This window comes from Macrobrachium nipponense, chromosome 39, assembly GCF_015104395.2.
Source record: "Macrobrachium nipponense isolate FS-2020 chromosome 39, ASM1510439v2, whole genome shotgun sequence".
NCBI classification, from domain to species: Eukaryota; Metazoa; Arthropoda; class Malacostraca; order Decapoda; family Palaemonidae; genus Macrobrachium; species Macrobrachium nipponense.
Genome location: NC_061099.1, coordinates 42,889,136 through 42,904,946, shown reverse-complemented (window position 1 = coordinate 42,904,946; position 15,811 = coordinate 42,889,136). Strand labels below are relative to the sequence as shown.

The 15,811-nt window shown below is 45.6% G+C and overlaps 2 protein-coding genes across 2 annotated transcripts in view; one reads left to right on the top strand and one right to left on the bottom strand.

Moving 5' to 3' along the window:
- The window catches only part of LOC135210320 (mediator of RNA polymerase II transcription subunit 24-like), a 132,244-nt gene that overhangs the window by 8,432 nt on the left and 108,001 nt on the right, over positions 1–15,811 (top strand). The window contains 1 exon segment of the mRNA XM_064243201.1: positions 7,401–7,503. Coding sequence (XP_064099271.1) covers positions 7,401–7,503 — 103 coding nt within the window.
- Positions 7,863–15,811, bottom strand: part of LOC135209923 (zinc finger BED domain-containing protein 5-like) — a 29,177-nt gene continuing 21,228 nt past the window's right edge. Inside the window, exon 3 of the mRNA XM_064242659.1 lies at positions 7,863–8,693. Within this exon, the coding sequence (XP_064098729.1) occupies positions 7,863–8,693 (831 nt within the window). The remainder of the gene's footprint in view (positions 8,694–15,811) is intronic.

Genomic DNA, 15,811 nt, shown 5'->3' with positions numbered 1-15,811 from the left:
GGTCCCGAAAGAGACTGTGATCTACCCTAGGGACCAAGCCCAAGCTGTATGGGTTCGCACCTTACAGAGTCGGAATGTGTAAACACAAAGCTGACGCCCCATAAAGGTAGCTTCACGATGTTTGTGACCCCGGAAGGAGTTCCGTCGCCCTGTACATCCAAAGTGGTGGAACTGACCATGCAAGCAGCGGCGGAGGATAAACTTATACCAGTTCTAAAAGAGACTGAGGCTACCTCCTTACTCTTCCCCGCAGATGTGGAGTTTTGGAATGACGCTCCGGCTATGTTTACGGCAGGTAAACTCGACCTGGAATGCGCCTCCACCCTGTTTGCAGAGAAGCTACCCAGGATTCCAGACCACTTGGTCAAGGCAGAATTCGAGGCAAGAACTAAGACTGGGCAGGTCGATCAACTCAGTCACCTCAGCGGAGTTGGTCGCTACAACCTTTACGGATGAACATCTGTTCCGGGTCCTCACGAAGGGTCTTTTACAGACTTTCCAGGTGGACCTGTATGAATTTATCAAGGCGAGACGAACCTGCAGGAAGCACGTCCTTGGGAGTGCTTCCATAAGGCACGAGCCCAACAAACTAATAAAGTCTTCGATATGGGGCGAAAACCTGTTCCCGAAAGACGAAGTCAACAATGTCTTTCATGAGGCGGCCAGAGCCAACCAGAGTCTTCGGGTCCGTTGGGGACTTCCTTTCAAATGGAAGTTTGATACCCCCGGACACAAATCCAGACCTAGGAAGAGGCCAAGGAAATTCGATCCTTACCAGCCCTCTCAACTTCAGGCGGTGGTTCAAGCAGTCCCGGTCTCCCAGGTCGGTAAGCCTTCGACATCAAAGGCTCAACCGCAGCAGCAGTATGTTCTGGTGCAAACTCGGCCGGCTCAGCAACCCTCATCCTCAACAACCTTGGTAGCTTCCCCAGCCTTCAACCCCTCCTACAAGTTGCGAGGAGCATTTCGCGGCTACAGTAGGCATGGCGGAAGTAGCAGAGCCAGAGGTGGCGCCCGGCAGCGAGGTGGATCTAGAGGCAGAGGCTTCAGAGGAGGCAGAGGAAGCAGATCTGCAGCCAACCAGTGAGAGTCTGCAGGTGGGAGGGAGATTATATCTCTTCCGGGACCATTGGACCTTCAGTCCATGAGCCCACAGCATTGTTTCGAAAGGTCTAGGGTGGAAATGGGAGAAAGGGCCTCCTCTTCAATCAGTTTTCACCAGACTCCGACAACGGACCTTCTAGACTATGCCAAAGATCTCCTGCGGAAGAAGGCTATAAAGAAAGTAAAACGCTTAAAGTTTCAAGGACGTCTGTTCAGTGTCCTAAAAAAGGACTCAGACAAAAGAAGAGTGATTCTGAACTTGTCCCGTCTCAACTCATACATTCAATGTGACAGATTCTGCATGCTGACCGTCTCGCAGGTGCGGACCTTACTTCCCCATGGGGCCGTCACCACCTCTATAGATCTTACAGATGCTTACTATCATGTTCCGATAGCAAGAAGTTTCTCTCCGTACCTAGGCTTCAAACTAGGAAAGCAAGCTTACTCATGCCGTTCGGGCTCAACATAGCGCCCAGGATATTCACCAAATTAGGAGAGACGATAGTTCAAGAGCTAAGAACTTGAGGGGTAATGTTAGTAGCTTACCTAGATGACTGGCTCATTTGGGCAGCCAGCGACGACGCGTGTCTCAAAGCAACAGCCAAAGTGATAGAATTCTTGGAATATCTGGGTTTCCAGATAAACAAGGAAAAATCTCGGCTCGTTCCGGCTTCCCGTTTTCAATGGCTGGGAATCCAATGGGACCTAAACAAGCTCAAACTATCTCTCTCCCATCCAAGAAGGTCAGGGAGATAGCGAAGGCTACGAGACAGTTCCTCAAGAACAAAAAGGCTTCTCGTCGTACCCAAGAGAGAATCCTAGGTTCGCTATAGTTTGCCTCGGTAACGGACGTCCTATTGAAAGTCAGACTGAAGGATATCAGCCGAGTCTGGCGAAAGAGAGCCAACGTCAAATTCAGGGACAAGATTTCTATAATTCCACCGATATTAACAAAAAGGCTCCGTCCACATGGATGGAATGCCGAAACCTGTCCAAATCAGTACCACTGCAATTCCCTCCGCCATCTCTAACTATCCACACGGATGCCTCTATGAGCGGTTTGGGAGGTTACTCACAATACAAGAAAGTACAAGGAACGTGGTCGGAGATGTTCCGCCAGTTCCACATCAATGTTCTAGAAGCGATGGCCATTTTCCTGACTGTAAAACGCCAGAAACGTTCATATAAGGTTAGTCTCAGACAGCTCAGTAGTAGTCCATTGCATAAACAGAGGAGGCTCTAGGTCAAATAAAATAAATCACGTAATGATTGCGATTTTCTCGTTAGCAACGAAAAATCGTTGGCACCTCTCAGCCACTCACCTGGCAGGAGTAAGGAGTGTCATCGCAGACTCACTTTCCAGGACAACTCCGCTGGAGTCAGAGTGGACCCTGGACATGAAGTCATTCTGCTGGATTTGCAATCAAATCCTGGGCCTTCAAGTAGACCTATTCGCCACGGAATCCAATCACAAACTACCATGTTACGTGGCTCCCAACCTGGACCCTCTAGCTTATGCCACAGATGCGATGGCCATAGACTGGAACGGTTGGCAGAAGATTTACCTGTTTCCGCCAGTGAATCTTCTGATAAAAGTCCTGCACAAGTTAAGATCTTTCACAGGACAGGTAGCATTGGTGGCACCCAACTGGCCAAAGAGCAACTGGTTTCCTCTTCTGCTAGAACTGAATCTCCGGCCCAAACGGATCCCCCGTCTAGAACTGACTCAAGTAGTACAAACTCGGACTGTGTCAGCTTCCTCAAGAATTCTGAGTGCCCTAACTTTATGGACTTCATGAAGTTTGCGGCCCAAAAGGACGCTAGTATTGATCCACTAAACATCTTGTTCATAGAATCAGATAAAAGAGAGTCAACGCTCAGCCAGTATGATTCAGCAGTGAAGACATTGGCCATCTTCCTAAAAGAATCGGATGCCCAAAACATGACTACAAATCTGGCAATTTTGTTCTTTAGAACTCTATTTGAGAAAGGCCTAGCTGCTAGTACCATTACTACAATCAAATCTGCCTTAAGGAAGATTTTTCAGCTTGGCTTTAGTATTAACTTGTCAGATTCGTACTTCTCTTCAATCCCGCGAGCATGTGCCTGCCTGAGACCAGTAGACCGCCCTCATACAGTCTCCTGGTTTTTGAATGATGTACTTAAATTAGCCTCAGACACTGATAATGATTCATGCTCATATACAACCCTTCTCAGGAAAACCTTATTCTTAATGAGTCTGGCTTCAGTTGCCAGAATATCTGAACTCTCAGCTCTCTCTAGAAACCCAGATCATGTCGAATTCCTCCCGTCGGGTGAAGTACTACTATCCCCGGATCGGAAATTCTTGGCTAAGAATGAGGACCCACAAAACAGGTGGGCTCTGTGGAAAATTATTCCTCTTACACAAGACACATCATTGTGTCCTGTCGTTACCTTTAAATCCTACCTGGCCAGGACTTCCAAAAAGTCTTCAGGTCCCCTTTTTAATAGAGAGAAAGGTGGTACGATTTCCCTGAAAGGTATTAGACAACAAATCCTCTATTTTATTAAACAAGCCAACTCGGATTCAGTTCCGCACGTCCATGACATCCGAGCAGTGGCTACCTCGATTAACTATTTTCACATTATGAATTTCGAGGACCTGAAGAAATATATGGGTTGGAAATCTCCGGCAGTATTTAAACGCCATTATCTCAAAAACCTAGAGGCCCTTAAATTCTCAACAGTGGCTGCAGGGAGCATAGTCTCCCCCGAATGACCGAGCTTTTAAAAAACTTTTCCTTGACCCTTCGGTCAGTCCTTTTCTCCCTTGATTCTCTCTCCTTCCTACCTGCCTCGCTTGTATCCCCTACCCACCCTCCCTCCTCCGGGCTGGGCTGGTTTGTTTACCATTTTGTCGCTGGACTTGTATACGTATAACTTTGGGACCATCTTGTGTATCACTTACCTGTTTTGTACATATTCCTTTGTATATTCATATTGCTTTAGATACCATTCCGTTATTTTGTTTCGTTATTACTAGTTTTAAGACCTAGTTTAAGTCCTAGTTTTAATTAGTCAGATAAATTGCCCGTTGGTATTACGGCTCATTAAATTTATTCTTTAGTGAACTTCAAGTTTCATTATCCCATTTTACATTTTGTCTGGTATCTTTCAAGCTTGTATTGCAATTCTCTGATACTTTTTCAGCGGCAGACACAGGTCAAACCCAGAAAAGGGATTTTGACAAAAGAAAAATCTATTTCTGGGGGAAGACCTGTGTCGCCCTGTGAACCCATCCCTCTTTCTCTCCCCACCCTTTAGCCAATCCAAGCTTGGGTGTCTATTCCAGGAATGAAGATGCCGGGCGTGGGTAGTAGTAGTAGTAGCGAGCGGAAGGTAGAAGGGGTAGCCTTGTAACGGCTCTCGCCGTGGAAGGGACTTTGAAAGGAATCCTCTAATTGGCAGAAGTCCTGTGAGAAGTGGCTTCCACTCGTCCCAGTGCTTATACCAACGCCCTTGGGTGTTCGAGCTGAGGGTAGTAACTTCAGCATTCCATGCTAGCTTTTTTCTCTGGTTTATTTAGGATCTATTTATACTTAGAAAAGTGAGCTACAGGTACTTTTCACCGGGTGACACAGGTCTTCCCCCAGAAATAGATTTTTCCTTTGTCAAAATCCCTTTAGTAGCATAGGCTCCGCTCCTGGGCAAGGAGGAGTCGGGAGTACTACAAACCCTAGTGCCCTGGTTTGTTTTTTGGACAGTCATAGTTTTCCTTTGGTTCCCTATACAATGGTTGTACCATATATGAGGCCACCACTCGAACAACCGTCTATCTGCACAAAACAGAAATCGGAGAAAAACGCGATTGAAGTTTTGCAATGTTTACATTATCATATCTCCGTTATTATTTTATGCTATGACATCATTCTTTTTTTCAAATGAAGCTTAAAGCATGCTCTTTACAAATATGTGTGTAAATATTATCTGTCTATCCAAACTGTATCTCAAACAACACTATAACTGCAAAAAACTGAAGTTTGTCAACATTGGAATGCATATATAAGTGATAATTATGAATGGTATGATGTAATTTTTTTTCTTCAACATTATATTAGCCTAGATTTTAGAAACTTAAATGATTAAAAACTAGTATAATTATATAATGATGGGAATAAGAAATATAAAAATTAAAAAACTTTATTGTATAAGAATGGTGGTCTGTAAAATTATTCAGTTATGAAACTTTCCTTATGACACGTCTTTGGTCATCATTCATAGTAGGCCTACGTGGTGCAATCACATAACTACATACCTAAAAAAAGATGTGTTAAAGCATACTATAGCCCTAAAAGCATGGTAGGATGTAAGATTTACTAGCACCATTTTTTTGGGGGGATTACACATAATTATGCATAAAAAAAGAGCATGACTAACTTTTTTTTCCCATTTAACACATCTGACTATTCAATATTGGGTACAGTAATGATAGGCTAATAGATTTTAAAATCCAGTAAGGTATACTGTTTGGAAGGTATTTTCACTGATTTTTTACCATAAAAAGACCGAGGAGTAATTACGTGTGCACTCACATTATTCTTTTCACACTGAGTACTACATTCTACTGCATTGTTTTCCATTTCATTCGATTCCTTATGCTTTCTACCCATAGTTGATGGTCACAATAACTGTTATTTTTGTCAGAAACAATGCTTAATGAAAATTATAAGGTAAACCACGGAACACGAGAACTTGACAGCCAAACTAAGTGCCCTTTAAATATGACGTCATACCAAATCAAAGAACCTCATTGGTGGACGCATGCAGATAACGTTTTGTTCGACAGAACATTATCCGGGCTCCTTTTCCATCGAATAACCGCTTATCTGCAAATCTTGCAGATATACTGTTGTTCGATTCAATTTCATCCCAGGCTCTTTCACTCGAATAACAACTCACAAATATTGCGCATTTATAATTCTAGTTACTCTCAGTCTCTCTAGATTATGAACGTGAAAAACATATTTTTTTTACAATTTCTAAACACTAGTATATAGAAGAAGAGTTGCTGGATTCGAAAGTATGTATAACTCAAAATCCGAAAATTTGCATATAGACGGTTGTTCGAGTGGCGGCCTCATATCATTGTATGTCTCTCAGGTTCTGAGTGGTTAGATTTGAGTGTATATAGCTTCTCAACAGGCTTCAGTCCCTCTATAAGAACTATTTCTTTTGAGATCTGGACTGGCGAGGAGGCCCCCAGCCGGTCTAGGATGTCTTATACCTCCCTCCAAGTATGAGTCTATCCTTTTGTTAAGACCGAGGGTTTGTTCGCATATGAACAAATGACAAATTTTCTACAACAATTTATATTTTTCATAGCTACAAACCTGAGGTCTTAACGTTATACTGCCCGCCTCTAGCCGCCCCTCTTTTTGTTAAGTCATCCTGAGTTGGGAAAGACTGGCGTAGATGTTCGGCGTTTGACCCCTCTTCACCCGATGTACGCATGCTTTGCCAGATACCACAAGATTCCTTGCTTTCATCTACTTCTTTACTGGATCCAGCTAGGCGCTAGAAATTATCCTATTGTTAAGACCTCAGGTTTGTAGCAATGAAAAATACAAATTGTCGTAGGAAATTTGTCATTTTGGAAGTGCTTTGTTACATACATTGAAGTCCCTGCCATTCATAAGCCTTGGGACATTTTGGTTTGGGATGACTGGAAATTCTAAATAATTCTGGATTATCTAAGTAGTCCAGTTGAAAACCTGAAAGTCTACAAGTTTGCACATAACTACCATATCATAGGCTAAATAGTTTACAAAACTTTACCACAGACTTATTTGATTAGATCTTTGTAACACATCTTAATCCCATCAGTATCCCTTTGCTGAGTTGTCAATTGCCTTGTTTTCTACAACTATTCCTATTGAAAGCATTTTCCTCCACTAAATCCTTCTTCAAATACTCCTTACTCTATCATCCCATATAATCCTTTGCCTCCATCTTGACCCACCTTTAAAGGGTTCCACCCAAGCCCTCTTGTGCATTCCCTCTCTCATCTTTACTTTGGTAGGCTAGTTTAGTTTGTGCTTTAGTAGGCCAGTTAGAGGATACTAGGCCCAGATTTGTGCTTTGGGCATTATATTTTATAGAAATATGCTTAGTAAGTTATTAGTCTTATTGTATTGTTTTATTTCAGCATTTCAGTGTGTGCACATTATGAATAGAAGTACATACATAATTATATGCACGTTTTATTATGTTTAACTGGTTTTGGCACCGTTCATGAAACTCTGTACTATCTACAGGTGTCTGGAGTGCAAATCTAAAAAAAATGACTGAAGTAGAGACTCTCCTTGCTGGTGCCGGGACAATCGTGGAGAATAAAGACAATTATATAAAGATTCTTAGGTAAGTACAACATATTTAAATTATTATTTCATTATAGCTGAATTTTTTATTAGGGTATTCCTTATGAAATTCAAGTTTGTAGAGGCAAATCATGTATGAAATGTTACTGTAGAAATGAGTCATTCATAAATAGAATGTGTAATGATGCACTAGCTCAGTGGTTCTTAACCTTTTTATTACCATGCCCCCTCTAGGAACAGCTCTTTCCCTCCATGCCCCCCTTGCATCTATAGACAAATTTCACTCCCAGATTTAAAAAGAAAATGAATAAAAATTACTTTTTAGTAAATTTACTAAGCATGAATTACATTAGTGAGATCTTTGACACTGCTCTAAGCTACCAGATCTTGAATACATGGTTAGTGAGATATTTGACACTGCTTCTTAGCTACCAGATCTTGAATATGTGGGCGAATGCTTGAGAGTGCACAACGTAAGTCCCCTTCAACGTTCAGGCGGTTTCTGTACTTGGTTTTGATAGCAACGAGCGTGGAAAATGCAGTTTCACATAGATATGTGGATCCAAACATGTTAGAATCCGGAGAGCCTGATGTGAGATCAGAGGGTAAACAGGAAGGTATTCGACCCAGAACGTCTCTAAATCCATATTTTTGCAGACTTTTTTTAGCTGTAGAGTTGAACTTCAATTCTAGGAACTCTTCTTGGACTTCATCAGCAACATCAGCTACTTCACATGGAAATGGGTTCCTGATGAATTTCCAGGCTTCACGCTTGTCATCTATATCTGGGAAGTATCTGATGAATTCTGCTTTCAAGTCACTTAGATGAGTGATTATTTGTTGCTTTAAGTCAGAGTCGAGGTTACTGTCGGCAAGAGCAGAATCCAAGTTCCTAAAACTGGCTACATTTCCCTGCTGAACCCGACATTTCCAGAGGTCGAGTTTGGCCATGAAGGCTCGAATGGTGTCATGGTGCGTGATGATGTTGATGCTTTTCCCTTGTAGTTTAAGGTTCACAGGATTCAATGCTTCAAAAATGTCCACCAGGTAAGTTAGAGTTATCTGAAAGCCTTCAGATTGGAAATTGTCATGAAAGTCTGCCTTCTGCTGTGAATCTAAAAATATTGCTACTTCTTCTCGTAGCTCATAAAGCCGTCCAAGCATGTTCCCTTTTGATAGCCATCGTACGTTCGTGTGAAAAAGCAAGGCTTCATGTTCGGATTCCATATCCTTACACAGCAGTTTAAGGCTCCAGCTTTGATAAGTTGACTACCTGGATAGCCACATTCAAGACATCCATCATTTCAGCAGGCAAAGTTTCTGGATGCTAAGGCTTCACGATGAAGTATGCAGTGTGTACTCATTACAGAGGGATTTTTTTCTTTCACCTTTGTGATGAACCCAGACCACAGACCACGCCATGGCTGGAGCTCCATCAGTACACACCCCTACCATCCATTTCCCCAAAAGAAAGTTTTGAATTTTCCCCTAAAACAGTTTGATGTATCATGAAAATAGCTTCTGCTGTTGTGCAACTTTCCATCAGGTGACAGAGCAGAATTTCTTTTCTTTTATATTGTTGCCTGACACGAAACAAGCATACATCAGTAGCTGAGAACACTGAGCGATATCAGTCATTTCATCACACTGGATGGCAAAAACAGGGGAGGCTCTTACTTGGTTGAGAGTTTGATCTTTGATATCTTGAGACAATTCATATATCCTTTCTTGACTGTATCATTTGACAGAGAAAATCTGGGAAAGCTTTGTTTGCGCTATCTTTCCCCAGAACGAGTTCTGCTGCACATAGTATACTACTTGGTTTTATACATTCAACTTCCCTGCCAGATATATACTTAGCTATAGACTCCCCGTCGTCTCCGACAGAATTTCAAATTTCGCGGCACACGCTACCGGTAGGTCAGGTGATCTACCGCCCTGCCCTGGGTGGCAGGACTAGGAACCATTCCCGTTTTCTAATCAGAATTCTTCTGTCGCCCGGACCATCAACATTATTGTTGGTTCCTCTCGATTGGTTTTTTCTTTTTTCACCGGCAGTTGATCTTCTTGACCGACTTTTGGTGACGTATCTGGATTGTTGGATTGCATACGCTTTTTGTGGACTGTTTTGTGGACTTGATTTTGGAATTTTCTTTAATAATGTCTGACTCTGGAATGGTTGTGAGACGTTGTGTGAATGTAGGCTGTAAGGTGAGGTTGCCGAAAGCTTCGGTAGACCCTCACACGGTATTGCAAGGGTTGCAGGGAGTATGAATGTTCTTTTACTAATACTTGTAAGGAATGTGAGAACTTGAGTGAGAACGAATGGAAGAATCTAACTAATTATTTAAAAAGTTAGAGAGAGAAAGAGTGAGGAAGGCTTCTTATAGAAGTTTAAGTAGTTCTAGATCTGAACTAATTCCAAGCTTGGGATCTTCCCCAAGGGTAAGTATTGCTACTTCTCCTTCCATTGCAGCCCCTTCTCCTATTGCAGAACCTGTAGATCCAGCAAAAGAACTTGCGGATCTAAAAGCACCTTCAAGTTGATGAAAAACAAAATGGCTGCCATACAAGGTAAGGCTAGTGATTTTTCAGTGGACAGTGATATGAGTGTCCCCAGTGTAGTGGAGGGGGCATCTGGTCGGCTCAGCAACGCTCCTAGGTCTAGACCTCTTCCAAGCTCACATGCCCAGAGAGAAGGAATGTCGAAAACCGAAAGGAGGTTGTGGAGAATCCCCACCGATCAGGTGTCCCTTCGGCGGTTTCTGTGACACCCCAGACTGCCAAGGATCGCTATTGTAAGCGTCCTGCGTGAGTGTTTTTTCGTCGTCGGGATCTTCATCTCCGAGACGTGATTGGAGAGATTCAGATCGATCTCGGCCTCTCAAGAGGAGTTGGAAGGCTCCGACTATTGATTCGAGCCCAGAAAACTTCCCTGAGGAGTCTCCCTCGGGAGTGAAGAAGGCAATGAAGAGCCATTCTTTCAACCAGAGTGAGAAGGAGGCAGAGGTGGAGGCTATGGACTCCTCCCCTCCTTCCCCTTCCCTCCTCCCCTCCTCCTTCCCCTCCTCCCGAAGAGGATAAAGAGGAGGCTACGAAGAGATTCATGATGGCGATGCAGGAACAGATTTCGTCTTTTGTAGGAGTTCTGTCAAGGAGCCTCCTAGAAGGAAAGACTCTTCCCTTCCGATCAAAAGATCCTCCAGACGTATGGAGGTATCTGCCGCCAGGATCGATACTCCTACTCGAGGTGAGGTTTCCTGTACGAACCTGGATGAACCGATCAGACGTCTGGCACCGGCCAGGAGTGAGGAGTCACCCAGGAGGCAGGAGGCCAAGAGCCAGGAGGTGGGAGTTGAGAGTCAACCAGGAGGCAGGAGCCCAGAGCCAGGAGTGTAGAGGCATCCAGGCAGGAGGCAGGAGCCAGGAGGCAAGAGCCAGAGCAAGGGCAGGAGGCATGGAGTCAAGAGGCAGGAGCCAGGAGCCAAGAGACAGGAGTCAGGAGGCAGGGAGCCAGGAGTTCCGGAGTCAGGAGGCAGGAGTCCCGGAGTTCAGGAGGCAGGAGTCAGGAGGTCAGGAGGCCAGGAGGTTCAGGAGCCCAGAGGCAGGAGTCAGGAGGCAAGAGTCAAGAGCCAGGAGGCAGGAGTCGGGGACTCGTTCCCTGGGAGGTTATGACTCTTCTCCAAATAGGAGCTCCTCTCCTTCAGAACATAGGAGGTCTTGGAAGGACTCTCCCTCCAAACGTGAACTTTCTCCTTCGTCTGATCGAGGGTTAGACGAGTTGTCTGATGACGAACCTCCTGCTAATGAGGGACTATCTAGTTATAAAGTCTTAGCCTCATTATTACTTCAAGAATTTGGAGATTCTCTTAGTCCGGCGGCTCCTCCTTCTCCTCGTTCTCTCTTTTCGAGCTCGGCTACGGCAAAATCTTCGGCCTTTTTTAAAAATGAAGCCTGCGATATCTATGAAGAAGGCACTCCATTCTTTAGATTCTTGGATGGACAAGAAGAAGGAGTTAGGAAAGACGGTATTCTGCATGCCTCCTTCCAAATTACATGGAAAGAGAGGTATTTGGTATGGGACAGGAGAGAGTATGGGTCTTTCTCTACCTGCCTCTGCAGATGCCGACTTTTCCAATTTAGTGGAGGCCTCTAGACGTCACTCCTTAGGATCGGTCAGAGCGATGTGGAGCACTTCAGAGTTGAACCACTTTCTAAAGGGACTTTTTGTCACTTTAGAGGTGTTCAACTTTCTGGATTGGTCACTCGGAGTTCTGGCCAACAAATCTAAGGATCCGGAGTTTCTGAAAAACCCAGATTTTATACATTCAACTTCCCTGCCAGATATATACTTAGCTATAGACTCCGTCGTCTCCGACAGAATTTCAAATTTCGCGGCACACGCTACAGGTAGGTCAGGTGATCTACCGCCCTGCCCTGGGTGGCAGGACTAGGAACCATCCCCGTTTTCTAATCAGAATTCTTCTGTCGCCCGGACCATCAACATTGTTGTTGGTTCCTCTCGATTGGTTTTTCTGTTTTCACCGGCAATTGATCTTCTTGACCGACTTTTGGTGACGTATCTGGATTTTTTGTTTGATTGGCATACGCTTTTGTGGACTGTTTTTGTGGACTTGATTTTGGAATTTTCTTTAAATATGTCTGACTCTGGTATGGTTGTGAGACGTTGTGTGAATGTAGGCTGTAAGGTGAGGTTGCCGAAAGCTTCGGTAGACCCTCACACGGTATGCAAGAGGTGCAGGGAGTATGAATGTTCTTTTACTAATACTTGTAAGGAATGTGAGAATTTGAGTGAGAACGAATGGAAGAATCTAACTAATTATTTAAAAAAGTTAGAAGGAGAAAGAGTAAGGAAGGCTTCTCATAGAAGTTTAAGTAGTTCTAGATCTGAACTAATTCCAAGCTTGGGATCTTCCCCAAGGGTAAGTATTGCTACTTCTCCTTCCATTGCAGCCCCTTCTCCTATTGCAGAACCTGTAGATCCAGCAAAAGAACTTGCAGATCTAAAAGCAGCCTTCAAAATAATGGAAAACAAAATGGCTGCCATACAAGGTAAGGCTAGTGATTTGTCAGTGGACAGTGATATGAGTGTCCCCAGTGTAGTGGAGGGGGCATCTGGTCGGCTCAGCAACGCTCCTAGGTCTAGACCTCTTCCAAGCTCACATGCCCAGGAGAGAAGGAATGTCGAAAGCCGAAAGGAGGTTTGTGGAGAATCCCCACCGATCAGGTGTCCCTTCGGCGGTTTCTGTGACACCCCAGACTGCCAAGGACCGCTATTGTAAAAGCGTCCTAACGTGAGTGTTTCTCGTCGTCGGGATCTTCATCACCGAGACGTGATTGGAGAGATTCAGATCGATCTCAGCCTCTCAAGAGGAGTTGGAGGGCTCCGACTATTGACTCGAGCCCTGAAAACTTCCCTGAGGAGTCTCCATCGGGAGTGAAGAAGGCAAGAAGAGCCATTCTTTCACCCAGAGTGAGAAGGAGGCAGGAGGTAGAGGCTATCGACTCCTCCCCTTCCTCCTTCCCCTCCTCCCGAAGAGGATAAAGAGGAGGCTACAAAGAGGTTCATGATGGCGATGCAGGAACAGATTTCGTCGTTTGTAGGAGTCCTGTCAAAGGAGCCTCCTAGAAGGAAAGACACTTCCCTTCCTATTAAAAGATCCTCCAGACGTATGGAGGTATCTACCTCCAGGATCGTTACTCCTACTCGAGGTGAGGTTTCCGGTACGAACCTGGATGAAACAATCAGACGTCTGGCACCGGCCAGGAGTGAGGAGTCACCCAGGAGGCAGGAGCCAAGAGCCAGGAGTGAGGAGTCAACCAGGAGGCAGGAGCCCAGAGCCAAGAGTGTGGAGGCATCCAGGCAAGAGGCAAGAGCCAGGAGGCAAGACCAGGAGGCAAGAGGAGGAGGCAGAGCCAAGAGGCAGGAGCCAGGAGCAGAGGCAGGAGTCAAGAGGCAGGAGTCAGGAGGCCAGTCAGGAGCCAGGAGTCCGGAGTCAGGAGGCAGTCCGGAGTCAGGAGAGGAGTCAGGAGTCAGGAGGCAGGATCGGAGCCAGGAGGCAGGAGTCAGGAGGCAAGAGTCACGAGCCAGGAGTCAAGAGTCGGGGACTCGTTCCTGGAGGTTATGACTCTTCGCCAAATAGGAGCTCCTCCCCTTCAGAACATAGGAGGTCTTGGAAGGACTCTCCCTCCAAACGTGAATTTTATACATGCAACTTCCCTGCCAGATATATACTTAGCTATAGACTACCTCCGTCGTCTCCGACAGAATTTCAAATTTCGCGGCACACGCTACAGGTAGGTCAGGTGATCTACCGCCCTGCCCTGGGTGGCAGGACTAGGAACCATCCCCGTTTTCTAATCAGAATTCTTCTGTCGCCGGACCATCAACATTGTTGTTGGTTCCTCTCGATTGGATTTTTCTTTAAATATGTCTGACTCTGGTATGGTTGTGAGACGTTGTGTGAATGTAGGCTGTAAGGTGAGGTTGCCGAAAGCTTCGGTAGACCCTCACACGGTATGCAAGAGGTGCAGGGAGTATGAATGTTCTTTTACTAATACTTGTAAAGAATGTGAGAACTTGAGTGAGAACGAATGGAAGAATCTAACTAATTATTTAAAAAAGTTAGAAAGAGAAAGAGCGAGGAAGGCTTCTCATAGAAGTTTAAGTAGTTCTAGATCTGAACTAATTCCAAGCTTGGGATCTTCCCAAGGGTAAGTATTGCTACTTTCTCCTTCCATTGCAGCCCCTTCTCCTATTGCAGAACCTGTAGATCCAGCGAAAGAACTTGCAGATCTAAAAGCAGCCTTCAAAATAATGGAAAAACAAAATGGCTGCCATACAAGGTAGGCTAGTGATTTGTCATTAGACAGTGATATAATTTGTCCCCGCCCAGTGTAGTGGAGGGGGCATCTGGTCGGCTCAGCAACGCTCCTAGGTCTAGACCTCTTCCAAGCTCACATGCCCAGAGGAAGAAGGAATGTCGAAAGCCGAAAGGAGGTTGTGGAGAATCCCCACCGATCAGGTGTCCCTTCGGCGGTTTCTGTGACACCCAGACTGCCAAGGACCGCTATTGTAAAAGCGTCCTACGTGAGTGTTTCTCGTCGTCGGGAATCTTCATCACCGAGACGTGATTGGAGAGATTCCGATCGATCTCGGCCTCTCAAGAGGAGTTGGAGGGCGCCGACTATTGACTCGAGCCCTGAAAACTTCCCTGAGGAGTCTCCATCGGGAGTTAAGAAGGCGAGAAGAGCCATTCTTCCAACCAGAGTGAGAAGGAGGCAGGAGGGGGTAGGCTATGGACTCCTCCCCTCCTCCTTCCCCTCCTCCCGAAGAGGATAAAGAGGAGGCTACAAAGAGGTTCATGATGGCGATGCAGGAACAGATTTCGTCATTTGTAGGAGTCCTGTCAAAGGAGCCTCCTAGAAGGAAAGACACTTCCCTTCCTATTAAAAGATCCTCCAGACGTATGGAGGTATCTACCTCCAGGATCGATACTCCTACACGAGGTGAGGTTTCCTGTACGAACCTGGATGAAACAATCAGACGTCTGGCACCGGCCAGGAGTGAGGGAGTCACCCAGGGAGGCAGGAGCCAAGAGCCAGGGAGTGAGGAGTCAAACCAGGAGGGGCAGGGAGCCAAGAGCCAAGAGTGTGGAGGCATCCGGCAAGAGGCAATGCAAGCCCAGCTAGAGCCTAGGAGGCAAGAGCCAGGAGGCAAGAGCCAGGAGGCAAGAGCCAGGAGGCAAGAGGCAGGAGTCAAAGGAGGCAGGAGCCCAGGAGCCAGGAGGTAGGAGTCAAGAGGCAGGAGCCAGGAGTCCGGAGTCCGAGAGTCAGGAGGCAGGAGTCCGGAGTCAGGAGGCAGGAGTCAGGAGTCAGGAGGCAGGAGTCAGGAGCCAGGAGGCAGGAGTCAGGAGGCAAGAGTCAAGAGCCAGGAGTCAAGAGTCGGGGACTCGTTCCTGGAGGTTATGACTCTTCGCCAAATGGAAGCTCCTCTCCTTCAGAACATAGGAGGTCTTGGAAGGACTCTTCCTCAAAACGAGAACGTTCTCCTTCGTCGGATCGAGGGTTAGACGAGTTGTCTGACGACGATCCTCCTGCTAATGAGGGACTTTCGAGTTACAAAGTCTTGGCCTCTTTACTACTACAAGAGTTTGGAGATTCTCTTAGTCCTGCAGCTCCTCCTTCTCCTCGTTCGCTCTTTTCGAGCTCAGCTACGGCTAAATCGTCGGCATTCTTGAAAATGAAGCCTGCGATATCAATGAAGAAGGCACTCCATTCTTTAGATTCTTGGATGGACAAGAAGAAGGAGTTAGGAAAGACGGTAT